At 39.4% G+C, this 26907-nt stretch overlaps 6 protein-coding genes across 8 annotated transcripts; 1 reads left to right on the top strand and 5 right to left on the bottom strand.

Moving 5' to 3' along the window:
- The first annotated feature begins 3809 nt into the window (after nucleotides 1-3809).
- LOC115379657 (gamma-crystallin M3-like) lies at nucleotides 3810-4661 on the top strand. Its single transcript, XM_030080456.1, has 3 exons — nucleotides 3810-3838; nucleotides 3975-4214; nucleotides 4369-4661. Exons 1-3 carry the CDS (start codon nucleotides 3824-3826, stop codon nucleotides 4645-4647), a joined length of 534 nt encoding a protein of 177 aa, XP_029936316.1. The 5' UTR covers nucleotides 3810-3823; the 3' UTR covers nucleotides 4648-4661.
- A 6346-nt stretch (nucleotides 4662-11007) lies between these two features.
- LOC115379658 (gamma-crystallin M1) lies at nucleotides 11008-11962 on the bottom strand. The gene is made up of 3 exons (XM_030080457.1): nucleotides 11915-11962; nucleotides 11471-11722; nucleotides 11008-11283 (listed from the first exon to the last, which is right to left on the bottom strand). The coding sequence occupies exons 1-3, from the start codon at nucleotides 11921-11923 to the stop codon at nucleotides 11008-11010; spliced, it is 537 nt and encodes a 178-aa protein (XP_029936317.1). The 5' UTR covers nucleotides 11924-11962.
- Nucleotides 11963-14400: 2438 nt separating this feature from the next.
- On the bottom strand, nucleotides 14401-15325 carry LOC115379661 (gamma-crystallin M2-like). Its single transcript, XM_030080461.1, has 3 exons — nucleotides 15305-15325; nucleotides 14907-15149; nucleotides 14401-14673 (listed from the first exon to the last, which is right to left on the bottom strand). Exons 1-3 carry the CDS (start codon nucleotides 15311-15313, stop codon nucleotides 14401-14403), a joined length of 525 nt encoding a protein of 174 aa, XP_029936321.1. The 5' UTR covers nucleotides 15314-15325.
- Nucleotides 15326-17698: 2373 nt separating this feature from the next.
- Nucleotides 17699-18758, bottom strand: LOC115379662 (gamma-crystallin M2-like). 2 transcript variants are annotated; one of them, XM_030080462.1, is made up of 3 exons: nucleotides 18744-18758; nucleotides 18286-18528; nucleotides 17699-17974 (listed from the first exon to the last, which is right to left on the bottom strand). In XM_030080462.1, the coding sequence occupies exons 1-3, from the start codon at nucleotides 18756-18758 to the stop codon at nucleotides 17699-17701; spliced, it is 534 nt and encodes a 177-aa protein (XP_029936322.1). The 2 variants fall into 2 exon arrangements, with proteins under 2 accessions (XP_029936322.1, XP_029936323.1); XM_030080463.1 differs by having other exon boundaries at nucleotides 18289-18528; nucleotides 18744-18752.
- Nucleotides 18759-19926: 1168 nt separating this feature from the next.
- Nucleotides 19927-21444, bottom strand: LOC115379656 (gamma-crystallin S-1-like). Of its 2 annotated transcripts, none has more exons than XM_030080454.1 (3): nucleotides 21376-21444; nucleotides 20791-21042; nucleotides 19927-20199 (listed from the first exon to the last, which is right to left on the bottom strand). In XM_030080454.1, exons 1-3 carry the CDS (start codon nucleotides 21421-21423, stop codon nucleotides 19927-19929), a joined length of 573 nt encoding a protein of 190 aa, XP_029936314.1. In that variant the 5' UTR covers nucleotides 21424-21444. The 2 variants fall into 2 exon arrangements, with proteins under 2 accessions (XP_029936314.1, XP_029936315.1); XM_030080455.1 differs by having other exon boundaries at nucleotides 20800-21042.
- Nucleotides 21445-23004: 1560 nt separating this feature from the next.
- On the bottom strand, nucleotides 23005-24302 carry LOC115379660 (gamma-crystallin M2-like). The gene is made up of 3 exons (XM_030080460.1): nucleotides 24269-24302; nucleotides 23848-24090; nucleotides 23005-23277 (listed from the first exon to the last, which is right to left on the bottom strand). Exons 1-3 carry the CDS (start codon nucleotides 24278-24280, stop codon nucleotides 23005-23007), a joined length of 528 nt encoding a protein of 175 aa, XP_029936320.1. The 5' UTR covers nucleotides 24281-24302.
- Between the last annotated feature and the right edge of the window lie 2605 nt (nucleotides 24303-26907).

Here is a 26907-nt window from a genome sequence, read left to right as displayed (position 1 = left end):
GTGTGTAAACAGACTATACAATAGGGACATGCAGCCCTGAGTACATTGTACATTTTACCTGTTCTCACAGTCTGGGGCCCGCCTGTCAGGAAATCAAATATACTAGCAAAACATACTCTCATAGGAAAAATGCATTTTTGTAGCCATGACTACACTGAATGTTCATATTTAGATTAACCCTATAATAGCGGTGATACATTTAAGAGTTTGCTTTGAAAGCCACGAGTGTAGTTGCAGTGAAGAGCCACAGAGCAGCAGGCTAAATGAGGTCAAATGTTCACTCTCTGACGCACTTACAGCAGTATCCCTCTGGGAGGAGCTGTTGAGTCATGGGTGCTGGGGTCTTGTGGGCCTTTAACTTGTTTAAAATAAAACAGCTTCATGAGTTCAGCTGCAACAAGAAATCAGGCTAAAAAATGATCTAATAATCTATCATGAAAACATCAACTGACAAAGTACACAGCACATTCATTTTGAAAATCAAACACTTTTAACAGATTTTCTATTGCATTTTCCTGTCATTGACTTGTCCTTACATATTTGCAGCACTTTGTAAACTGTTCTTGTAAATATGTCCTGTATAAAGTTAATAATAATAACTGATGCTGTTATAATTGTTGTCATTATCATTACTATCCTGCAGTCACATTAGGGCATATTCTCAGAATTATCAAGTATTTAAACAACCCCTCCTGATATATCATAGTTATCTACAATTGCTGTTAGTGTAAAATTAAGTGTGTATTCACTGAAAGGAGCAGCTGTCAACTTTAAAAAAAAGAGAGACTCATTGCATTTGTGTCTGCTCAGCTTACTGCAATAATATATGGTGACAAGCAAATGAGAGAAAGTTGACCTTGTACCCATTTACTGGTACACAGAATGATGCTGCAATCCTTTGTGCCGTAATCCAAGGGCAGCATTCACACAGAAGTCCAATTCAGCTGTCAAAACAATGATGAACACACAATTGGTATCTACAGCGGACATCAGCCTATGCCGCCATAAATCTACAGGGCCATCAGATAATCAGCACCATTTATCAGCCACTTAATCTAAATGTTAAAGGATTTAATGTGTGCGCGCAGGCATCAGGTTGGTGTTTTGCATCACTGATGACTCATTGAATTAGACCCTTATCACCCCCAGAGGGTTTAACGATGATTTCTGACAACCTCCCCTCCACACCAAATACAGCTGTTGTCACCTCTACTATCAAAGACCCACATTGAGGCTTATCTCCAGTCTCCAATATTATTCAGAAATGTTATCACTCACTCACAATTACTCTCAACAAAGGCTATATCCAGGGGCAGCTGATTCTGTGGCTTTACATAACCCCCTTCCACAATTCAGAAACCAACTTTTTAACAAACAGTTATACCCAGAGCTGAGAGCAAGGCATCACTACTCTCTTTTAGCTACCAAATCTACACTATCACATAATCCTATGATGTATCACTCCTCTCCCAAACGCAAGATAGGTGTTTATATTTCATATTTTGGGTCATAAAATAAAATATCTTAGTCAGCTTACAGAAGCCAGGGCAAATCTGCTAGTAACCAACATATCAACTAGCATGCTATAAACCACCAAATCCTAATAAGCCAACTTACCAACATGCTTGGAAATCAATATTCACTGTAGGTGCAAACAAGCATAGCAGCCATTCCTCTTGTAAGTTATATTAACAATTTCAAGCTACCAATATGATAAACACTCCTCAAACAAGCCTGGGCCCTCCACTGCTGGTGTCCTGCTGGCTTGGTACATGTCAGGGTAATGCAAGTAGCGGGAAGATGGAGTTTGTACATTTTGGTGATAACATCAATGTGATTTCCAGATTTCATAGCAACCCTCCCAGTAAATTCTGAGATATCAAATTTTACCTTTTGACCTACAGTGGCACTAAAGCAGGGATAGTCAACTTGCTTTGCCTGGGAGCCACTTTTGCAGAATGACAGAGGCCAATGGATAAACAGGCTCATAACCATAACCACAATCTTTCTTTGAAATTCTTTATTTTCAAATTAACTGTTTATTAACTTCTGTAACTGTTTATAGGTGTTTATTAACTGTTTAAGAGCTGCAACTACATTTTAGTTTTAAATGCTTTGCTTACATTTTAAAGAGTTTATACAACACTGAACATATGGCTAGAACCTCTTCTATCATGTAAAATCACTTAAATGTTGGATTGATTCATAAACAAAAACATAAACTGCTCTTACTATGGACCAAATGAAAAGCATATTTAAGCTCTTAGCATGAAATACACATGCATGGGATCAGAATTATCCTGTTTTGCATAACGTTTGCTGTCCTCACTCATCTTTGCCAAAAGTCCAATCCAGTCACAACAGCCCCACACCGGTCAAGAATACATGAACTTTTTGCAGGAAACACATGTCACCACTGTTGCACACTGCAGTAACTTCCCCAGTAACACTCAGATATATATTTTAAATTCCCAGTGAGAGTAAATTTATTTTCATTGTGAAATAGAAAATAGTCAGTGGGCCCCTCAGCACCTTATGGGGAGCCAGATTTGTATGGGGAGCCAGAGTATTACTGCACTAAAGAAAAGATAATAACCAGGGTCATCAAAATCAAGAGGAGTCTTCCTTTGTGGAGCATGAACACTTTCCCCAAATATAATGGCCGTCTGCTCATTAGATTTAATAATATTTTGTGTGCAATTTTGACATTTGGACCTGCAGATCATAAGATTAACAGGGTTCATTCTCTGCAAAATACATTGCATTTTAAATTACTTTTACAGATATGTCATGTGCAAGGCAAACGTTTGGCCTGAGGGTGGTGCTCAAAGAAGGGTCACAGGTTCCCCACAGTTGAGAGGAATCTTCCTTTGGGAATATTAAAGCTCATAACAAATATGGCAACCCACTGAATCCATTTTTTGAATTCTTCTTCTTGTGTAAAGTTGACATTTTGGCCTGAAGGTGGCGCAAGAGATAAGGTTATGAGTTTACCTGCTGAGGAGCATGAAAGTGTTCAAGTTTCTAAGTAATCTGCTCAGTACATTTTGAGATATTGCATACAAGTCAGACTTGTGCCTGATGGTCATGGGGTCACCATAATTGTCAGGGTTCATCTTCTGGGGAGCAGGAAAGGACTGAGCAAATTTCAAAGGAATCGGGCCAGCAGAGTTTGAAATATTACTTTGGAGTAAAGTGTTGAATGTATGGACTTACAGAGGGATGGACAGACAAACCGATGGGCTGTCAAGATCATCTAGGGCAAAGACCAAGAACTACAAAGATGGCTTAGGGCTTAGCCTTTTCCGCTCACAATTAGTAGGTTTTTTTTGTTTTTGTTTTTGTTTTTGTTTTTTGAAGACACAGTTGGAAAGACTGTGGGTATCAATTAACTTATTTCAGTCAGGACCACTTTAGCCAAAGAAAATTTTATTGCCATCTGCAGTAAATCATATTTGTTGTTTAAGCTATGATATTCCACTTTGAACAAGAAAATCCCATTACCTTGGAAGTGATGAAACTGTATTTTTTTAGCTCTCCAAATAAAGGTATATTTATTTTAAATATCACATTTTCATTGTTCAACAACACAGACAATACAAAGCTGTCCTCTTCTCACAAATGCAACGGCCGCAAATCATGATCTGTTGAAGACCACTTTGAATTGCACTGTACACAGGGGCCTCTGTTCCATATTGCTCTGTCAGGAATTTAAACAATGGGGGTCATGTATTCTTTGGGTGTCAGGTCAGGTATAAAAGAGACAGAGGGACATACAGAAAACTGTGCAGGCCTTTTCAACCAAACAGTTGTAACTGTAGCCATGACCATGGGCAAGGTGTGTGAGGTGTTTGTGTTCCAAGATGTTTGGTCAGAATTGAGTTTATAGCAAAAAAAAATGGTGTATGGTACGAGATATACATTGTTACATCGGCAAAAATGAGTCCCCATAATGGTGTCCTTTGTGTTTTCAGATCATCTTCTACGAGGACAGGAACTTCCAGGGTCGTTCCTATGAGACCAGCAGCGACTGCGCTGACATGTCCTCCTTCCTGAGCAGGTGCCATTCCTGCAGGGTGGAGAGCGGCTGCTTCATGGTGTACGACCGTTCCAACTTCATGGGAAACCAGTACTTTGTTAGGAGGGGAGAGTACTCCGACTACCAGCGTATGGGAATGAGTGATTGCATCAGGTCTTGCCGCATGATCCCCATGGTAATTCGATTTTCCTGTTGCTTTGAAACCACATCTCAGCTATTACACCAAGGGACTGTAAAGGGACTGAAATTTTGTGATAGCAGTTTAATATTTGCAGGATGATCTCAGTGTCTTGATCATTTTCAAACTCTTCCTACCTGTCAACTTACAGCACAGAGGACAGTTCAGGATGAGGATCTACGAGAGGGAGAACTTCGGTGGTCAGATGTATGAGCTGATGGACGACTGCGACAACATCATGGACCGCTACCGCATGTCCGACTGCATGTCCTGCAACGTGATGGACGGCCACTGGCTGATGTACGAGCAGCCCCACTACAGAGGCAGGATGATGTACTTCAGGCCCGGAGAGTACAGGAGCTTCATGAACATGGGCATGAGCAACATGAGGTTCATGAGCATGAGGCGCATCATGGATTCCTGTTATTAGAGCTCCAGTGTCCAAAAGGAAGAGTTCAAATAAAATCGAGTAACTCTCTTTTAAACTGTTTCCTCTGTTGGTTATTAGTCATTTGAAACTTTCATTTGATGGCTGTGGATTTTAAGAGCTCATTTGAAATCAAGACATTCATGATAGTATACAACAATAATTCACAACATTAAAATGATGTACACAGAAGATCCACTGATATATAGTTTAACTATAGATAGATAGATAGATCAACATTCAACTACACAACATAAGCCCCAGAACACATTGTTAACACATCATTAACATCACATCATTATCACGCCATTAAAACTGACCTGTACTTTAAATTTACTAAATGTCCTCTAGCATCAATACCATATCTATCTACCTATCTATCTATCTATCTATCTATCTATCTATCTATCTATCTATCTATCTATCTATCTATCTATCTATCTATCTATCTGTCTATCTAAAAGGTGACTACACTGCACACCATGTGATGGCAGCAACATACTATTTAAAAAAATATATCAAGCAGATTTGCACCCTGCAAACTTGAGCAAAAACAAGCTAAAATTGGTAACTTACACCAGTACCTACTCCTTACTTTGCCATCTTCCCTGTTCTTTATATATATATGCCTTATAAACTAAATATGAATAAGGAGCAACGGTTTCTCAGCTGGTCACTGGAAACAGGGCGTTGTAGTAATAGTTACTCAGTGAAACAGCACAAATACTAATACCTTGTAAGGTTTGTTAGATACTTCACAAACATGTAGATTTAGATGGTAGGTACAGATGTGAATGAAATTAAGGTAAATGTCATAGTGCTGTAACTTGAAAAAAAAAATCATGTGAGGCAATTCAAATGATTTCACAGTTTATCACAGTTTCAGCCAGAGAGGGAGCTTAATGAGTGAAATCACCTGATGTAGATGTAGGTTGGAATGAAAATCACATGGTTTCCAATCTCAGGTCTAAGGTTCAATAAGTCAGGAGCATGAAACACATCCTCACACCAGAGTTAATGAAATGAGCAGAAAAAATGGCTCACTGTAAAGACTGTAGATGTGAAAATAATTATTGGGCATCCATGTTGTCTACCCTAAAATAATCCATACGTCTCCTTTCCAAAATATGCTACTCTTGAGCAAAGCCTCTAGATGGAGCTGAACTCCCAGTATTGCCAGTTACAGTGGTAACTCTTACCATTTGGTCTGTAAAAGTCTGAAACAGAGGTAGATGAATTTACCTGTAGTCCCTTTCTAAGTATATCATCATTCAGTTACTGCGATATAATTACATAATGTGAGTTTGAAAATATTTTGTTTGATTAAATGAAAAGCAAAATATTAAATAAAATGCGTTAGTCAGTGAGCAGTTGTTGTTGCTACCGTTTATTTTAAGAGTGTGTGTTTGTACATATTGCTCACTAAAGATAATTTGATAACATATTAGATATATGTAGCACTTCATATCAAAGTTGCATTTGCAGAGATGTCTTTTTTTAACACATTAAGCTGCCAGTACTGCTGTTATTTATTTGTGCTGCTTTTATTTATTGCTTTTATTTTAACTACACTGGGAGAAGCCATGCAAAATTTCAATGTACCTGAGTATAATGACAATAAAGATCAATCATTTCATATCAGTGTTTCAAACGTTTAAGTGTTGTTCATGGGGGGAAAAATTTCAGCCTTGACACTTGTTTGTTTATAACAAAATAGTGATTATCTCTGCTGACAAGTAAAACAAAATATCTTTTGTAAATTGGCAGCTGTGCCAGCTTTTCAAAAAGGCTGACATCCCGAGTCAGTTGATTAACATAACAATGTTTGTATTCCAAGAGAATATAAAAGAGGCGCGCTCGCCTATCAGAGCTGCAGGGTGATAGACAATGGGAAAGGTAAGGAATGCTGTTTTGCTAGAGAAATCTTTTGTCCTCCAGAGTTTAGTAAATAGTTTGCTTGAGAGAACAATAGCAGATGAAAGGGTCACAATGTGGAGTGTGCCATTCATCTGGGAACACAATAGCCTGCCCTAAACAGGTTTTCAGCCATTGTATCATATTTTATGGTATAATATTTCATAGATCATATTCTTTTAGGACAGAAATCTTCAGAGCTGCTCTAAAGAGTGTAGCAGCATCTGTCCTGACTTCCACTTCCATTTCAGCTGCTACACCTCCATCCAAGTGAGGACCACCTGAATTGAGGAGGCTGCTCAGATCAGAAATTCGTAGGCTTCAATCAATACTGCTGCATAATCACACAAGGGAAATGTGCTTCTCTGCACTGAAATGCGCACTAATGCTCCAGAGCATGCAAAGCTGGATGCAAAGGTTAAGATACTGACAGCATTCCTGATATCAATACAGTCTTCCCTCACATATACTATAGCCATAAGTAATAAAGGACATTTGGTGGCCAGAGGAATGGGTGTTCAGATGACTCTCACCCTCTTTTACAACTTCCTTTACAGTGATATCCAATCTTGTGACATGATGACTGCAGGCTCTTCTTTGAAATCCTGACTTCGGAGGCAGGCTGTGGCTCTACAGTCAGGAGCTACAAATCCTGTGACCGGTTCCATCTAGTGAATCATTGCCTCAGTCTGAGAGATGATCCAACAGTCACTCATGCAGTACAGTAAAAACTGGTCAACTAAGGCCATAGCGTTTTGTCCGTTAGAACGTTACACATACTGTTTTTGTCAGTCATTTGTCAGTAGACAGCTGTGCATTATTCACATATGTTCCATTATTTTGAAATTGTTGCAGCTAAGTCTGACTGAGACATGGAAAGATTCACTGTATATAAACTGTCTGGCTGCTGGGACCAAAATATGTTTAATAAAGTGAATTCAACACCTACAGCCTCATATTTGTTTTTGTTGCATTGAGTAATAATTTTAAAAAACAAAAACATCTACTTTTGCTTACATACTTTGTTGCCATCTAATTCCTCTCATTTCTGTAATTCTCTAAGTGATTACACAGTGCAATTGCTGTAGAAACATGACACTATTAGAGTGAAAACTGGGTGTTAATTTCTTTGTGTTTATTCTTAAGAAGGTAGCTTCTTGCCTTTTTGGTATCTAAAACTTCCTAGTTAAGATTCCTCATGTGACTGTACTGTAAGCAGCGACATCATGATTTTTGTATCATGCAACAGTGCAGGACTGACTGACTGGCAAAAAGGAGGGCCTCAGCCATGACAAAGAGAGGGCTGCTGCACCCCATGTGTGTTTGTAGACAGACAAACAGGCTAGACAGAGGGACAGACTGACGTCACTCTGCTCTTGTTCTGGCATCGCAGCAGGTGCTTCGCTCTCTTGTACAGACTGTTAACAGGGTTGTTACACTAACCCTTTTCCAGGTCATATACTGTATCTTATAAATCAAAAGTGTGAGACTCATGGGTATCGTAGTTATCATAGCACATCGCAGTTAACAAGCAATTTTATTTGTTGCCTTAAAACAATAATAAAAAAAAAACTGGCTATGCAAGAACTGGAAAAGCTGATGACAAGGTTAATACAAGAATGACAGGGCTGATGCAAAACCTCCATTAATAATCCAAGATGGACATCCATCAAACTCCCGGGTCATTTCAGCTTTGCACAGTTTTAGTCAATACTTTAAGGACCAAAGCCTAAGCAAAGATATCCTTGATACAGAAGCTAAAGGAAACAAGCATGTTTTTGCTGCTGGTGCCATGCTGGTGTGGTGTATGATGGGGTAGGGCAAGCTGTGTGAGAAAGGGATATGATTTGTTTGAGGATGATTTCTATGCACAACTACTTTGAGTAGAGGATTCTTAATGTAAATTTAGGATTTGAGGATTTGCAAATTCACTGCCTCCATTACATTTAAAGATAGTTGAGATAACTGATAGTTCAGCAGGCAAATTGATTTTGAGATATCATATTTGATATTTTGTCCAAAAGATGAAGCTACAAAAATAGTCATAAGGTCACCAAATTCAAGAGCAATCTTTCACTGGAGATTCTGAGCACACTCACCACTTCTTACCAACACAGTGATTAGATTCCATGATACCTTACCTGACGGTGGCACTGCAGAAAACATCATGAGGTCACTAAAATAAATAGGGTGCATGCTCTTGGTAGCATGAATGTGCACTCCAAATTTTATGAAAACCTGACCAATAAATTTTGAGATACTGTATCAAGTTTAACATTTTAGCCAAAGAAAAGTCTAAAAGCTAGACACCCTTACCAAATATCATGGTAATCCAGGGTTACATTTTGTGTTATCTTCTGTGCAAAATTGATATTTTGGCTGAGGAGTAGGAAAGGACAGGTCAAATGAGGTCAGCAAAACTGACAGGGTTCATCCTCTTAGGAGCACTAATGTCCTCAAATTGAAGGGTAATCCACCCTTAAGATTTTGTGATTTTGTGTACAAGACGATTTTCTGCTCAATGTCGGTGCAGGATGGAAGGGATACAAGCTCAATAAAACTGACAGGGTTCACCCTATGAGGAACATGAATGTAATCACCAAATTTCATAGCAATTCAACCAATAGTTTTCAGCATATGTTGCTTTGGAGCAAAGTGTTGGGTGGACATATGGATCAACTGGCCGACCTGCCATTACGGCAAAATTGGCCTTTTCAAGTCAGGCCAGGGTTAACCAGCTGGGTAAACCTGAACCATTATTTCTGTTCAGAGATGCCTTGTTTACAGGCACAGAAAATATGACTCCAGATAAAATTATCATCTTTAGTAATGATTACAAGTGGTACACACTGCAACTGAGTGGTGACCGACTGGCTTCACCACCAACACAAAGAAGCTGGATAATGGGCCAATAGAAAAAAATAGTCTAATGTGTCCGTGTGCATGCTTGCACAACAGCCACAACATCAAATGGTTTTCACCGGCTTTGCTGTCGGCTTTGTGCTATTGCATAAACTTGTAATGAGTAACATAACAAATTACTTCCCACAGGGACTGACTAAGGAAAGTAATGCATTACTTTTTAAAAAGTAATGAGTGATGTGTAATGCACAACATGCAGAGTACAGACAAAAGACATGGTTCCAGTGTGAACGGAAACAAATTCAAAACCGTGGCGCTGACGTAAGTCACAAGAGCTACACCTTCATATTTCCAGGCCAAAGTTCAGCCCCACACTTTGGCCAATATTGAACCACAACTTAATACGCTGCTTTTCGTTTCCAAAGCTTATGTACCCATCATTCTGACTGAGGTCAACTCTTCTTCGCCAAGGCTTATTCATGGTGCGGTAACATCCTTTGTCAGGACAGAGCAAACGCATAGTGTCTTTGGTTGTAACCCAAATGCACATCTATTCAAAAGACACTGCATGTTCCTTTTGTCTCCGCTTTCTTTTCTTTCCTAAATTATATCCACCACCTAATATCCTCTAATTGCACTTGATCACGCTCCTATCGTGTTTAAAAAGCAAACAAACAAACAAACAAAAAACACTTGTTTTGATTGAGTGCCTTGATGTTTTCAATCTAGGTATTCATATAGTGGAACGGCAGCCAATTATAGATATTGTATCCAATTGTATTACAGTCAGTCACAACTTCCATCCATTTTTCCAATTTAATTTACAACAGTCGCGATTACAAGTGTAGTAATGTTCAATTACATCTACTTGAGAAGGTAAATACAAAGTTTTGATAAGATATACTGATATTTGGACATATAATTAATTTATTACCTCAGGTAGGAAAAAGCTGCCAGACTAATGAGTTCCCTTTGGGCGATAGCTATTTTATGTTGAATTTCGCTACTTTGTCGGTCGCCTGACCCCCAATCAGTCTATAATGCTGCAACCTAAACTGCCCAAAAGCTAAAGCTCTGCACTTCCTTAAGGAGTCATTGACATTTTAAAGTTGCAGAAAGGGTTAATGTTGGCACTAATATGACCAAAACACATACAAACCGTCCAGTGTTGGATCCATTTGGTTGTCGAAATTACAGGTGCAGTCATCAGTTTGAGGGGACTGGGAGAAAAACAGTGGCAAGTTGAGGTAAAAGCTACATTTAAAAACACACATATACAGTAACTTGCCAAAACTATGACAACTTGGCAGTGTTGATGTTGTGTTATTATATTATACCATGTAATATTACATTATATTTTTGCTACACTGCACAGCACTCACTGAATAGTCACTCAATAGTGATTATTCAGTGACATAAATGAAACATAAATGGTGTCCACACTATCTACTCTTCGTGAGTTTTGAGTGTATTCAGTGCTCTGGCTATTCTTGTATAAGGACAAACCACAAAAGCAAAGTAAGCACTTGACAAATCATGGTTATGAATTAGATGTCACATTTATTTACTTTAGTTAAGCACAGATGTCTAGCACATGTCGGTGATGCGCCTCATGCTCATGAACCTCATGTTGCTCATGCCCATGTTCATGAAGCTCCTGTACTCTCCGGGCCTGAAGTACATCATCCTGCCTCTGTAGTGGGGCTGCTCATACATCAGCCAGTGGCCGTCCATCACGTGGCAGGACATGCAGTCGGACATGTGGTAACGATCCATGATGGAGTCACAATCGTCCATCAGCTCATACATCTGACCACCGAAGTTCTCCCTCTCGTAGATCCTCATCCTGAACTGTCCTCTGTGCTGTAATGCCAATCAAGGAAAATGTTACTATGGACCTTTATGCAGTTCAATGTTTTGACAAATCATTTATCATTTACCGACCTATAATAAACCAACGGCAAGTACTAACAATGCAGATAACCTGATTTTGTTATGAAAGTGAAAATTTGTGGTGTTGTGTTGGTGAAAGTAAGATAAGGTGTCTTACGAAGGGGATCATTCTGCAGGACCTGATGGTATCAAACATCATTCCCATGCTCATCATGCGCTGCATGTCATGATACTCTCCCCTCCTCAGGAAGAACTGCTGGCCCATGAAGTTGGGACGCTCATAGACCATGAAGCAGCCGCTCTCCACCCTGCAGGAGTGACACCTGCTCAGGTAGGAGGACATGTCAGAGCAGTCGCTCATGCACTCATAGGAGCGACCCTGGAAGTTCCTGTCCTCGTAGAAGACGATCTGAAATGAAGAACATGCAGAAGATCTGGATTTAGAAATTACATGAGAGAATGGCCACAGGGTTTTGAAAGTAAACTATTTGCACTAAAGCTAATAAAGTTTGACTGTATGTTGACAAAAGCGGAATCGGTAAGGAAAAAATGATGATTTAAAAGTTTTCATATATGAAAATGTAAAGGCACATCCCATTACCTTGCCCATGATGGTGGTTTAGGTGGTTCCACAGTGGATGGTTCAACTTGCTCTGCCAACTCCATGATTCCCGGGGCATTTTATACAAAAGCCCGGGGGCCATGATGTGTTGTTATTCAAATGTGCAAAGCTGATGAATTAGCAGTATGACTTTTGCTGAACAGGGCCTATAAATGTGAAACAATGGTTCTCTATCCATACATTTCTGGCAGCGATGACCCCCATTGTATGCCTCTGTTATTATAAGCATAACTTTTGTGTGTGTACCATTCTCAGTCAGAAAGTTCTCTGCATATGGCCTGATCATCACTGATGGAAACGACGTGACATCAGGCCATAGCTCTGTCAACTCATAAGAGATCCTAATTAAAAAGAACTTGAGTACAAATTAAAAAAAAAAAAAAAAAGAAAAGAAAAGAAAGAAATTTACTCCTCCTCATTGGGAACCACAATTTGTTTAAAACTGAATTCAAAGAATCTCTTGGTATGCTCTCTTATTTAAGTTATGTTAATATCAAGGATGCAGAGACAGTTAGTTTGCCATAAATTTGATTAATTTGTTTAATGGTGTAGCTGCTGTATATGAATAAATTGCCATGAGGGATTCCTGGTTGGTCAGGCAGGCAAGAATTACGTGAGTGGTTAAATGAGCCTAAACTCATACCATGTAACTATTGTTTAGATAAATAGATTAAAAGGTTATATCAGATCAGAAGATCATGAGTTCAAGTTCATTACCCTTTAAAATGGCTCTACACCTCATGCAAACTGTTTTCAGGTAACATGCACAAAGTACTAAATGTATAGGACTTTATTTTCAGTTTAAGTTTACACTGCAAATAATGTTCCAAAATGTAAAGTAGTTTTTTTGCAATCAGAGTTCATATACACTTATGTGAATACCATAGGTTGCAATTATTTTGTCTTTCTGTAAATAATTATTAAATGGTGCAGCTTGGGTATTGCATATGTAAAAATATAGATAGATAGATAGATAGATAGATAGATAGATAGATAGATAGATAGATAGATAGATAGATAGATAGATAGACATAAAATTCATGCACAACCTGTGACTTAAATAGATTATGGCTTCTGCTTTATATGGGACCCTAATATATCAAAATTTGTTTTGACGAGCATCTGTTAATGTCAGAGTCAGTATCAGGCCAGTCCTGTTTTAGTCCTGAAGGTATAGATTCAGTCACTGCAAATGATACGTTGCTTTATTTCTGACCATATGCATTCAGTCTCATTGAGTCTTTACGTACGGATATCATTATAGTTACGTCTTTAAGTACGGATATATATTTTGAATAGCCTAGTAGGCCGTCCACTCTTATCTGAACTGACTAGATGAACATTTATGGTTCAGAACTGAGTCATGACAAAAACTTGATGCTCAGCATGGAGGAGATGGACTGAGGTAAAGTGAACAAGTGACTGGTATTCTAGCCAAGTGGTTGTGCTGTACTCTTTCTTTAAAAAAAAAAAAAAGGGGGCAAGTTGTACAGCTTATCTGCATTTCATTCTTGGCCAGACATTTTTGACTACTGCCTTCATCAGGGTGTTTTTTTCTAATTATAATATTTATTGTTTCCTTTGCAGAGTATACATACATGCAGTGCAGTCAGACCTCAAATTTAAGTGAACATCATGTCCTTATCTGACATATCTGATAGGTTCAATGAGTAAAACAAATAAACAAACAAAAACAAGCAAAATTAGGTTGATAAATGAATTAAGTATCTGAGAGGATGAGAGGAACCTATTTTTTCCCACCCGGTAACCTGATTTTCAACATGTTAACTGAGCATACATTGGCTTAAAATGTATCAGATCAGATCAGACTGTATCTGAGTTTAGGTTGCTCTGACCTGTGAGAGAAATGGATCCCAGATTTCTGTAAAGACACGTATTTCCCCATTTATTTTGCGTATCACATGTTCAAAGGAGGCTGTTTCTGACAGGGCTGTAAGCCGTTCTGAAGGAGCAGGGTCCTTGTCACTCATCCAGTGGCTTAGTACCCTCCTTTAATACATTTTAGATGAAGTAAGAGCAACCTTTAGCCATTGGGCCTTCTTACTTCTTACTTTCTACTCCCTCATTTCCTTTGAAATTGGTCAGAACATTTCTGTGCTGTGAAATGCCACAAAAACTAGAGAGAGATATGGTCCTACTTTATGAGCCTTGTCAACTCTCAAAGGCTCTCATTTTAAGCCAGACTCTTTATTGTGCATTATTCTGTACACCTAAAGGAATACAATGAAAACATGGCCCTGAAATTATATATTTACTTGTATTTCCCTCCATTTATTCAGTTCCAGACAAGATGCACCGCTTTTGCACCTTTGATTTTGTTGTTGTTTTGACACAATCAGAAAAAAGAGACGAATCAAAGAGAATGCGACCACACAACAGGTTAAAAATTCAACATCTTTAATAAACTACATGGTTGATATTTACAGCAAGTGTCATCTTGATGGCTAAAATTCAGTGACCCTTCTGAAGGAACCGACGATGGCGCAGGTGGCACACCATTCGCGGTACCTCCTGTACTCCCCGGGTCTCAGGAAGTACTGTCTGCCTCGGTAGTTGGGGTACTCATAGAAGATCCAGTAGCCATTCATAACATTACAGGAGTAGATATGGCGATGGTGGAAACGGTCAGACACACAGGGACAGTCATCCATGAACTCCATCATGTGACCGCTGAAGTCGGCCTTCTCATAGATACGCATCCTATATGAACCACGGTACTGTGGGACCAACAGAGAAAGAACAATCAAAATGTATATCTGATCTCTTGGGAAACCACACAACAAAGACGAGAAAAGCCTCCCTTCATGTTTTCATTAGAAGATCATGTTCACATCGCAGCTTCGTCAGGATATCACAAGTCAACCTCACCCAGAGATAAGCCTTATTCTTGAGTTTCTCCTCTTGAATCCTTTCACTTCCATGTTCTTTTGCCCCCAAAAAAAGCACTCACCATTGGAATCATACGGCATGAGCGGATACAACTACTGAAGCCCATCCATCGCTGGTAGTCAGGATACTCTCCCCTCCTCATGAAGTACTGATGGCCCATATAGTTGGGTCGCTCATAAATCATGAAGCAGCCGCTCTCCACCCGGATGGAGTTACAGCGGCTGAAGTACGAGTGAAGGTCCGTGCAGTCATTGCTGCACTCATAGCTCCGACCTTGGAAGTTCCTGTCCTCGTAAAAGATGATCTGTGTCGGAAATAAAACAAATTGACCGAATAAGAATGGAAAAAGTGGTGGGGGGAAAAAAAATTAAGTTCTGTGTTAGATATAAAACAACAGAAGATTGCCAGCCTAGTGAGAGTTTATATTTCATTTCACCAGAGGGGAAAAAAAGCACTTACCTTGCCCATGGTCTCCGTTGGAGAGATTCCCCATGTTTTCAGTGCTTTTTATACTACCTCTTGACAAACAAAGTATTGTTATTCAAATTGTCACTAGTTATAATTGAAGGCTACTGGCACATGTTTACCTTTTTGTTAGAGCACAACATTGGGTCAGAAATATGGATTTGTATTTGAAAAAAAGGGATAAATAATTAACAGGTTTGGTGTTTTGACATGCATGGACAAAGGAAAAGACTAGTATGGTATCCACACATCCAGTGGACAATGGCTACAGAACAATATGGAACACCCCTTTCGCATTAAATATGTTGTGTAACAGAGCAGGAAGCCATTCACTCTCCCTCCTGCTCTGCATTAGCAATCCTACTGTATGCAAATAAGTAAGTGTATACTAAACTATTAATGCTACACTGAACATAAAGAATTTGTTATGATTTGTTTAGTGTACACCAATACAATGTGTGTGTATGTAAATGTATGTGACCATTATTGGTGATGCCAGATCCTTTTAACTTTTACTCAAGTTGTTAACATCACTTCAACTTAAGCTTCTTCTATCATGAAACCGAGTCATGGTACAGTGTGTGTGTATCTGTGTGTGTGTGTGTGTCCCAGCATCTCACAGTTTAGACTTAATGGACTACAATTCCCTTGCTCTATCACAGCCATATTTGACTCTTTCCCCGATGATATTACGCTACAAAACTGTGTCTCAGTGGTCTCGATTTTAGGTCTTTATATAGCAAGAAATGACTGTTATTTTGTCACATTGGTGTTCACTTGACTAAGCTAGAGATTGTAGAGTTGGTTTTGAATTGTCTGTTTACTCTATAAAAGAACATAGAGCCATTCATGTATTTCCAGCCCGGAAGGTACTGCCTGGGCTGTCCTCTGTAACGATCCATACACATGAAAAAGTAGCCCACTGAATATCCAGACATGGTGGTAAGATTGACCAATTTATCAAGTTTCAGTTTATTATGGGTAATAATTATTTGTAGTAGTGCCAGGTAACAATTTGAACTTATTCACAGCCGCTAGCAACACAATGGTTATGAAGCAAGTTGGAACTTTCTTGACCCATCCTTTGCTGTATGTGAATGTACACCTGTCATTTAATATTATTGAGCTTTAGTAAATAATTTTTATTGATTATTGTGAATGATAAAAGACTAAAAACAAAACATTAAAAGCCTTTAAAAAGGCCACAGGCCCATGGTAGCATCATGGTCAGCTGTATAAGTGACTAGATAATGGATGTTTTGCCAGAAAAAAAAAAAAAAAAAAAAAAAAAAAAAAAACAAGTGGACATTTCTCTCTCTCACACAACTACTGTAATTTTAACCCTGTGCCATTAATTTAAGAGAAATTTAGGAAAAAATGTGTTTAAGAGGTGAAATTATTTTTCCTCCAAAAATTTCCACTTTCTGTTGTATGTTATTATTAATTTCAGATTTATAGATTAAAAAAAAAAAAAAAACATGGGAGCCATATGTTATTGGTAACAGTATATCACTTATCATATTCCTAATTTTAATACCACATATTTATTCTCTGGAGACTGTACCTTTACAAAATGGTCTAAAAGATCCATTCTGGTGAACTACTGATCACCTCATGTTGTGTATTTTAAGTTTGGTAAAGGCAGAGATGTGGGAGTGAGCGCTCTTAGTCCAATCTAGTATTTCTGGTGTTGTGCTTCACTGAGTTCTTTGCATCTGTCCAACATCAGTGTGTGTTGCCTCTCATGTCAGCTTGCTACCAGACAGTCTCCAGTCTGCACTGCTACACTGTATATAATGTTTTCTCTTTCAGCCTAATAGTATGGATAAATCCCACCGGCACAGAGTTCAGCTAATCCTATCAGGGGCACAAACTGGGAGAGGACAACTCTGGCATTGTTTGTGGGACAGGTCTGAGCATAGGGGAGATTAAACTATAGTGTAAGAGTTAACCATGAACTCTGTTAACTACATTCTTTAGCACTCAACCGCCAGATAGTGGATGTTAGAGGTCAGACTGTCCTTTTACATGTTACTCTGCTTCTGTATGACTGAAATTACAATACTTGGATTTATAGAAATTAGGGGATTGTTCTTACAATGTGATTAATGATTAATTATCAATCTAAAGGACTTAGCAGCCAGTAGTGAGGTAGTGTGGAGTTAGGGGAGTTCTCTCTCTCCCTCTCTCTCTCTCTCTCTTTCTCTCTCTCTTTCTCTCTCTCTCTCTCACTCTCTCTCCCTCTCTTTCTCTCTCTCTCTCTCTCTCTCACTCATGTACAAAGTGGCAGATGCACAGAATGAAGTGCACAGAACCAGGCATTAATGTTTTGGTAAGCAGTCAGGGTTTATTGTGGAAAAAGGCCGGTAAACTACAAACTTGATGATTTTAGTTGAAGTCAGTGATTCTCCTGAGGGAGCCGACTCTGGGGCTCATGGCTCCCCAGTCGCTGAATCTCCTGTACTCTCCAGGCCTCAGGTAGTACACCCTGCCCTTGTAATTGGGCTGTTCGTACATCAGCCAGTGGCCATCCATCACATTGCAGGAGTTGATGTCGGTCATGCTGAACCGGTCCTGGATGTTGGGGCAATCGTCGACCAGCTCCTGCATCTGACCGGACATGTCGGCACGGTCGTACAGCCTCAGCCTGTAGGAGCCTCGGTACTGGCACAGGAAGGCAGACTCACTTTCAGTGCATTATAATGTGGCTCACTGCAATCCAGAGTCATTTTAGTTCTATTTAGGGGCTAATTAGTTGGTTAGAAAACTACATCACTGACTTATGGCTCTTGCTTTATCAAATAAATATTCCCAATTGTAAGAAACAAAAAAGCTGCATGAGTGTAGTCACATTCACTCACTCATGCATATATTTATACATTAATTTTACCATCTCAGAGTAATATGTTGTTAATTATTACAAAATCAAACACACTTTTGTGCTTTACTGTGCAAGCCGTGTCTTTGTCACCTACCACAGGGATCATACGGCAAGATCTGATACAGTCGCTGATGCCAATCATGCGCTGGCTATCAGAGTACTCTCCTCTCTTCACATAGTACTGGTTCCCCAGGTAGTTAGGCCTCTCATAGATCATGAAGCAGCCATTCTCCACCCTGATGGAGTTGCACCTGTTGAAGTAGGAGTGAAGGTCGGCGCAGTCGCTGATGCACTCATGAGAGCGCCCCTGGAAGTTCCTGTCCTCATAGAAGATGATCTGCAACGGCCATCGTTTAGAAAGATAGTTTTCATTTTTAGCGCAGTGAGATGAATGCCATGCATGTTTCCCAGTGGCCAGCTAAAGCTGATGTCTAGCAGACCGGAGATACAAGATTCATGAAGAATTTTTCATGAAAACACAGCAGTCAAATTGTACAGTGAAATATGTGTGCAGAAAGTGGGAGCAAAATGATAAAATGAAATTTTCTTTACCTTCCCCATGGTCATGTTGATATCAGGCTGTATTACTGCTCAATACTGTCTCTCGGCCAAGCCACTGTCCTTTATAAAAAAAAGAAAGAAAGGGCAGCTGTTTGATTGCACAGCATAAAGTATTGTCATTCAAATATATCCCTCATAGTGATGATGAATCAGGGGAGGGGGTTTGTGGATGCGAAAATTCTGTTTATGTATAGATGGCCCTAAGTGTTTAACGAGTTATTGTTCTTTCTCCCATGTTCATCACAATTCCCCCCTGAAAACCCCACTGCACACTAGACTGATACAGTGCCGACTGCACACCATCAGCAAATATAGAGACCAAAATGATATTTAATATAGCAGACACGATACAGCGTGTACAGTGTATTCAGAGAAGCAAGAGACATAATGTAACATTGTATGATTTCTTTCATATTTATAGTTGACATAAGCAAACATCACTCTGGACATGTGGAATCATACAATCTCACATATCATTTCATATGAATCTCATGATCATCATATGTGAGATATGATCAGTGCAGCTCTTGAGTAAAATGTGCCCGCCTCCAGAGCAGGAGGTCTGGCAGCTTTTCATGACATTGTGATTTGTGTACATCTGACTTTTGTTAAGCGCTGTATCATAAAACAAAGGTTACAGTGCTTCAACAACTCACATAGTATAATTTTTTATAACCAAATGGAGGAACAAGAGGGTCATGCCTTTGTTTTATGGCAGTTCTGGTGGCTGAATGGACTATAAAGAGAAAAAAAATTGCCCTTGGTTTACCGTGGCGGTGAGAGTTTGATCACCAACACTTCCAAAGACTTGTTGTTTTGTTCTCTTTTCGTATGCTGAATGCTTCCCACTGCATCCTTTCAGTCCATACTGTGAACATCAGTAAAATATACCATTTTCATTAGGATCAATTTTTAAAAAAAAATGAACAAAACTGAGATTATGTCTTAATCATAGAGGTAAAATGTCCTAATATTATTATTTTTTAAATCATTCTTTGTCCTTGCCCATCAGTTTCATTAATTAAAGCATTTTGTGGATATTTATCATTGAACTGCAGGCACAGTATATGGTATTTAATATAAAAGTTTTTTTTTTGTCTTCATCATCCAAACATGGAGCTTTTCCCAAATTGTCATACAGCCCACGGGCTTCCAAATGCAGGGCTAGGCCAATCTAATAGTCCATGATGCGTCTGATGGAGCCAACCCGGGCGCTCCTGCCGCCCCATTCGCTGAATCTCTTGTACTCTCCAGGCCTGATCAAGTACATCCTGCCCCTGTAGTTTGGGTGCTCGTAGAAGAGCCAGTTGCCATCTGTCACGTTGCAGGAGAAGATGTCGTTCATGTGGAAGCGGTCCATGACGCTGGGACAGTCGTCCACCAGGTCCATCATCTGACCTCCAAACTCTATCCGCTCATACAGGCGCATGTTGAAGGACCTTTGATCCTGGTTTGAACACAAAAAAGGGATTATTTATTATAATTCTTACTGTACTTCCTCAAAGACAACTCCGGCTATAATCTATTTTTTGACTCAATACTGTTTACACTATTAATTTAATTGTTTAATATCACCATACATAAAATTTGACATGAGGAGAGAGTTTATTATGTACTCATAAGCTATTAGTCATTATTTAGTGATCATTTATAAATACCTGCTTAACTGTAATTAACCCACCAATTGCTGATATTTAAATTTGACCATTTTATGCCAAAATGATAGTCACCCTGTACACTGAGATTAAAAAGTCAGTTTCCTCAACAAGTTTACTCTTTTTGAGGTGGAAAAGTCTCTGAAATGGAGGAGGAAACAGGAAAGAAGCCCCATCACATTGGCAGTGGATGACATAATATCATCCAATATCCAATATTCAATATTCAATATTCAATAAAAGTACAATATAACAGTGTATCAGTGTGTATCAGTGGGCACACTGATCTGAGCCAGATTAGGGCTAGATTATGGGTACACAGATACTAAATTCATCCATGATAATGACATTTCTTTCTAAAAAGGACATCTTTGCCGAGTAGCAGGACTCACCGGGGGGATGAGGCGGCAGGAGCTGACAGAATCATTGACGCCCGTCCAGCAGTGGTAGTCAGGGTAGTCTCCCTTCTTCAGGTAGTACTGGTTCCCGGTGTAGTTGGGTTTATCATAGATCATGAAGCAGCCGTTCTCCACTCTGATGGAGTTGCAGCGGCTGAACTGACATTGCAAGTCCACACAGTCGCTGCTGTACTCAAAACTGCGGCCGCCAAAGTTCTTTTCCTCATAGAAGACAATCTGGACATGGAAATCGCATCGTTCTGTTTAGAGATTATAAATTTCCACAGAGCCTGTTGCCAAATCCATTCAACCCCACAAATTCTACACTAACTGTTTTTCTGTTTCATTTGCCATATGCTTGCCCAGTTCTTGCTTGATTTCAACCTTTCTGTATTTAATGAGAACAGATGGATTACATCAATGGCTCAAAATAAAGCTCAAATATTCCAATGTGCCTTTTTGTACTTCACAGTTACATTACATTTTTTTTTTTTTTGCCATACTGCATTGTCACACAACAACATGAATATATAACCAGCCCCCTGCCCTCCTGAGATCTGAGATGTTTACCTTCCCCATGTTGGCCGGGTTGCCTGTGCCTTGTCCTGTGTGGTCCATCCAGCTCTTTGAAGACTCCCACCTGTCACATATATAGTGAATGTAAAATGCAGACTCTGCATGTGTCATTCATATTGTAATAGCCACTGAATCTTTTGCATTTGTGCCACAGTGTCGTCCTGAAGAGGTGAGTTATGAGTTATGTTTTGACAACTAACAGGATGTTTGGGATTGGTCTAATGTTGTGGGAGGGAGGTCTTTAAATCAAGCTCAACAAAGAGAGCTGCGCTGTGTTTCATCAGTGTGCTGGGCAGTGTTTTTTTACATCACAGACAATAAGGTCATAGTCCTGTTCTGGTTGATGTTCTTGTTCAAACAGTTACCTGTATGGCTGATGTAAGTATGACCTTAGGTCTTTGTGTTTATATTTTTTCTGTCACCTGCATAAAAAGTGCTCTTCAACTTTAATAATATGAAGGAAAATGTATTGATTCATGGGGACTTAGATTTAAAAGGTGGGAAATAACCTTTTAAATTCCTCCCACTATCCTTAACTTACTGTTCTGTTTCCACTGTCCACCAGCCATCCAGGACAAATTTAAAATCACCCAGTTTGACTTTCCACTGTTTGGAATATTGCTACTTATTTTGCACTTGATGTTTTATCTCTAAAATTTGAATCAGAACTGCGATCCAAAATCCTTTCATGAGGAGGTTTTTGTTTTTGCAACCATTTTTTAACTATCTGTGTGTGTGTGTGTGTGTGTGTGTGTGTGTGTGTGTGTTTCATGTTGTTATATGACTATTAATACACAAATAATGTGATTTTGTTCCTGATGTCATCCATGTAAGATCAATATGAAGTGAAAGAAACTGTAATAAAAAAAAAAAAAATTGGATAAACTTATATTCACTTTTTACTATTTCAGTGAAGTGTAACTGGTCGTAAATAGTGACCATTTTTAAACACTGTATAATTGTGAGCATTTTTTTAACCAACAATTTCCCCTCTCCATATCCTCTCCTACCCACTGCCCTCTGGTGGATGTATTCAGTGATGGGCCCATGATGCCTCCATTTCATCTAAAAAAGTGCATATATAATTGGTCCTTATTTGAATGATCATTCACTGGTTAAAAAGTAAGAACTGGGAAATCTTCAAATTCATAGAAAAACAGCCTATCTGCCTAAATTTGAAGCAAAATGATCCCCTACACTTGCAGTGCATTTGTTCTTTGTTCTTGGGAAAACTGATTTCCAAGAATATACAAATATAAAGTCTTCAGTGTGCACACTACAGAGTCTGTAATTTTATTTTATTTTAACTTTCTAAGTGAATTATATCATTTTTAAAGTACTGCTGTAATAAAAAGTGGATGAAGTGAGAGGTGGATTGCAGAAAAAGCCTTCTTCAGCACTACAATAGATAACGCTTGAGCCTCAGTGTGGTTAAGTGTCAGCACTGCCAGTATTTTATTCAGACCTCTGAGCAGAGCGAGGATGTCAGGCCATGATGTGATGGATGTGCCCTCCAAACGCAGAGAGCAAGAAAAAAACTGAGTACGCTTGAGCACTGACACCATTTTATTCAGTGTGTGGAACAAGGCAAAGACGAGACATTTCACAAGAATCGGTCTGTCTTTAGAGATCCATGATGCGCCTGATGGAGCCGATCCTGGGGCTCATGCCGCTCCAGTCGCTGTATCTCCTGTACTCGCCGGGCCTCATGTAGTAGTGACGGCCCCTGTAGTGGGGCTGCTCGTACATCAGCCAGTGGCCGTCCATCACGTGGCAGGAGTTGAAGTCACTCATGTGGAAACGGTCCATGAGGTTGGGGCAGTCGTCCATCAGCTCCATCATACGACCTCCCATGTCGTAGTGCTCGTACAGCCTCATCCTGAAGTTACCACGGTGCTGGTGTGGGCACAGAGAGACATAACAGTCACTTTCCAGCAAGGATAAGTGTCTAAACATCTACTTAGGAAGACATGCCCTGTTCTCTGACACTGACATGCAGACTTACAAATCTCAGTACTGCCATGGATAATTTTGTTCCATTGTTGGGAAATATCTGACTGTTTTGTTCTTAAATGGGATATCTAACCATCCTTAGGGTAAAAAGACTGAGCCATCATCACTGTCAGGGATCTCCAACATGTCAGTTTTTCAGAACACTTACTTTTAGATGACTGAAAATGGATTGTCAACATGGCCATATTGGGTTTGAAAGAGTCTCATGAGTCCAAGATGATGGAAAATTTAGTCACAACAGACCATGTGACCCTCCAATTTAAAGGCCATGCAGTTTTGGTGACTTTTGTTTTCTAAATAGACATTCAGGTTGTTTTTTTTTAATTTAAATAGTTACTACACCTGAAGTTGACCTAAGGACCACACTTCACAGGTAATTCTTGTCCAATATAATTTGTAGCGCACTGACAAAGATATTCAAGTATACACTGACGGTGCTATGGAAGCCCTTACCATGGGGATCATGCGGCAGGACCTGACACAGTCATTCATGCCCATCATGCGCATGTAGTCGGAGTACTCTCCCCTCCTCATGAAGTACTGGTTTCCCATGTAGTTGGGGCGGTCGTAGATCATGAACATGCCTCTCTCCACTCTGATGGACTGGCAGCGGTTGAACATGGAGTGCAGGTCGGCGCAGTCACTCATGCACTCATAGTGACGGCCTCCAAAGTTTTTCTCCTCGTAGAAGATGATCTGTTGGAGCGAAGGAAGGAATCAGGTCAGTTTTATCTCATTTTTTGACACTGTGTGGTTTACCAGTGTCTCTAAGTGTTGCTGTGCACTTGTATGCCAGTTTCAGGTGCACATAGCCATCCACTCTTCCTATGTCATGTAACATAACTGTGATGATAATTTAAAAAGAAACACCAACCTTTCCCATCATGGTTGCGGCTGCTGGTGGTTGAGCTGCTTGCTGTGCTTATGCCACTGAAATAGTTCATCCTTATATACATAAGTCTGTGGGCTCAGATGCTATGGTGTGTGTTGTTATTCAAATCAGGCCTGGTGTCAGCAGAAACTCTACAGGAGTCTTCCTACTTCTGTTTGTCCTCTGTCAGGGTTTTTAGACACAGTCCGGCTTCCAGCAAGAGCCACAGCATTGACAGACACTGGAAAGGTCACTGCACCTGCTGAGCTCTTTTACTCACCTTGTGTTTGCATGAAATGTGACGGGTCAACTACATAGCAAGCAGAATGTATTTTTGTGTACATTAGTGAATGAATGTATACTTAAATGACTGTAAACACTAAAATGTTACACGTGTAATCGTACACTTATGATTAACAGAGTATAATGCAGTGTGACAACAGATTGGTCAATATGTTATAAAACGCATGTGCATTTCTGTCATGTTTGTGTTTGTCCTTTACCAACATGCTTTTTTCTCACGTGTTTTTGTGCCAAAGAGCGGCGGTTGTGTCATTTTGTTTCTGAAACCGACCTTTGTGTGACCCTAGCCACACAATGGCAAGTGTTTCAGCAGTGTTAGAGAGGTACACTCCCCTCCAAAGGTTTTGGAACAGTGAGGCCAATTCCTTTATTTTTGCTAGAAAGTGAAAACATTTGGGTTTGACATCAAATGATGAAAATGAGACAAGAGATCAACATTTCAGCTTTTATTTCCAGATATTTACATCTGGATCTGATACACAGCTTAGGAGATAGCACCTTTTATTTTGAACCCATTTTTCATGTGAGCAAAAGTATTGGAACATGTGACTGACAGGTGTGTTTTGTTGCCCAGGGGTGTCCCATTACATTGATTATCCAAACAATAAATAGCACTGAATGTCTACGCTCAGTTTCAAATTTGGGTGTTGCCTGTGCAGACTGCATTTATAGTTAGAGGTGTGACCGACATGACAACCAGAGAGCTGTCTATGGGTGAAAAACAAGAAATTGTGAAGCTGAGAGAAGATGGAAAATCAATCAGAGTCATTGCACAAACATTGGCCATAGCCAGTACAACCATTTGGAATATCCTGAAGAAGAAAGAAACCACTGGTGTACTAAGTAACAGATGTCAAACAGGTAGACCAAGGAAAACAGCAGAAACATTGTGAGAGCTGTAAAGAAAGACCCTAAAACAACTGTTAGTGAAATCAGCAACAACCTCCAGATGGCAGGAGTGAGGGTATCACAATCTACTCTTTGCAGAAGACTTCATGAACAAAAGTACAGAGGGTACACCAGAAGATGCAGAAGATGCCTCAAAAATTCTAGGACAGTTTTATGGACTGATGAGACAAAGATTAACCTTTACCAAAGTGATGGAAAGGCTTAAGTTTGGAGAAAGAAAGGATCTGCTCATGATCCCAAACATATAAGCTCATCTGTGAAAGACAGTGGAGGTAATTTCATGGCTTGGGCTTGCATGGATTCTTTTTCAGTGATGATGTAACACATGATGGCAGCAGCAAAATGAACTCAGAAGTCTACAGAAACATTTTGTCTGCCAATTAAACCCCATGGAGCGTGAATTTTACCTGCTAAAGAGGAGACTGAAGGGAGTAACCCCCCAAAACAAACAACAACTGAAAGAGGCTGTGGTGAAAGCCGGGAAAAGCATCCCAAAAGAAAAATGCAAAAGTTTGGTGATGTCAGTGGGTCACAGTCTCGATGCAGTTATCGCAACCAAAGGATTTGCAACTAAATATTAAGTCTTATTCACTTTAATCCATTTTAAGTCTATCTGTTCCAATACTTTTGCTCACCTAAAAATTTGGTGTTCCGTACAAATAATGCTATCTTCTAAGTTGTGTATCAGATCCAGATGTAAATACCTGGAAATGAAAGCTGAAATGTTGGTCTCTTGTCTCATATTCATCTTTTGATGCCAAACGCAAACGTGTTCAGTCTATAGCAAAAATAAAGGAATTGGCCTCACTGTTCCAATACTTTTGAGGGGGAGTGTAGGTCACTGATCAAGCAAGTCTACACTGGGAAAAATATTAGCTTTGAAATAAGACTAAAAATATCTCAATAAAATAAATTACTAATGTTTGAGTTTTTATTCACTAATCCTATCAAACTGGATTAATCTTTCTATACAGAATGGCAGAAGTTGTCACAAAACACACAGCCTTGTACGGTTTGGTGAAGAGAAAAAGTGGCACACTGAGAGCACAGGCACACAAATATTAATATATGTGTTTTAATAACAAAGAAAGGTCTTGCTGTGTGGTTAGTGGTACCACAATAAGCAACAGGTAATTGGCCACGAAGCCATGAAGTACAACAGGTAATCAGCCACTAAAACCACCACTGTGTTTATTGTCATCATCACAGTTAGTAACAGCAAAATACAGCTAATAAAACAAATACAACCCCCTCTCCATTATCAAACACATCTAAACACTGACTGGTTTAATTATTATTACAGTTATCATTCAGCTATCTGCTTTATAAGAAGCAGGGACATGGTCACAATCACAGTATAAAGAGAAAACATTAAGGAATTTTTATCAAGAGAGAATACGTGGGAAATAAAGGAAAATGTTAGACACCAT

This window comes from Myripristis murdjan, chromosome 21, assembly GCF_902150065.1.
Source record: "Myripristis murdjan chromosome 21, fMyrMur1.1, whole genome shotgun sequence".
Lineage (NCBI taxonomy): Eukaryota > Metazoa > Chordata > Actinopteri > Holocentriformes > Holocentridae > Myripristis > Myripristis murdjan.
Note: the sequence above shows the minus strand (reverse complement) of the source record. Positions and strands in the feature narration are given on the sequence as shown.

Bases quoted from the DNA above. Each gene is read 5' to 3' on its own strand.
- LOC115379658 (XM_030080457.1), bottom strand. The intron at 11,284-11,470 runs GTAAGACACCTT...TTGGCATTACAG, and splicing joins CCTGCAGAATGATCCCCTTC to CACAGAGGACAGTTCAGGAT.
- LOC115379661 (XM_030080461.1), bottom strand. The intron at 14,674-14,906 runs GTGAGTGCTTTT...TTGGTCCCACAG, and splicing joins CATGCCGTATGATTCCAATG to TACCGTGGTTCATATAGGAT.
- LOC115379662 (XM_030080462.1), bottom strand. The intron at 17,975-18,285 runs GTAGGTGACAAA...TTCCTGTGCCAG, and splicing joins CTTGCCGTATGATCCCTGTG to TACCGAGGCTCCTACAGGCT.
- LOC115379656 (XM_030080454.1), bottom strand. From the start codon at position 21,423: ATGGACCACACAGGACAAGGCACAGGCAACCCGGCCAACATGGGGAAG. The intron at 21,043-21,375 runs GTAAACATCTCA...TTCCATGTCCAG, and splicing joins ACCCGGCCAACATGGGGAAG to ATTGTCTTCTATGAGGAAAA. The intron at 20,200-20,790 runs GCTACTCGGCAA...TGTTCAAACCAG, and splicing joins TCATCCCCCCGGTGAGTCCT to GATCAAAGGTCCTTCAACAT.
- LOC115379657 (XM_030080456.1), top strand. The intron at 4,215-4,368 runs GTAATTCGATTT...GTCAACTTACAG, and splicing joins CTTGCCGCATGATCCCCATG to CACAGAGGACAGTTCAGGAT.
- LOC115379660 (XM_030080460.1), bottom strand. The intron at 23,278-23,847 runs GTAAGGGCTTCC...TGCCCACACCAG, and splicing joins CCTGCCGCATGATCCCCATG to CACCGTGGTAACTTCAGGAT.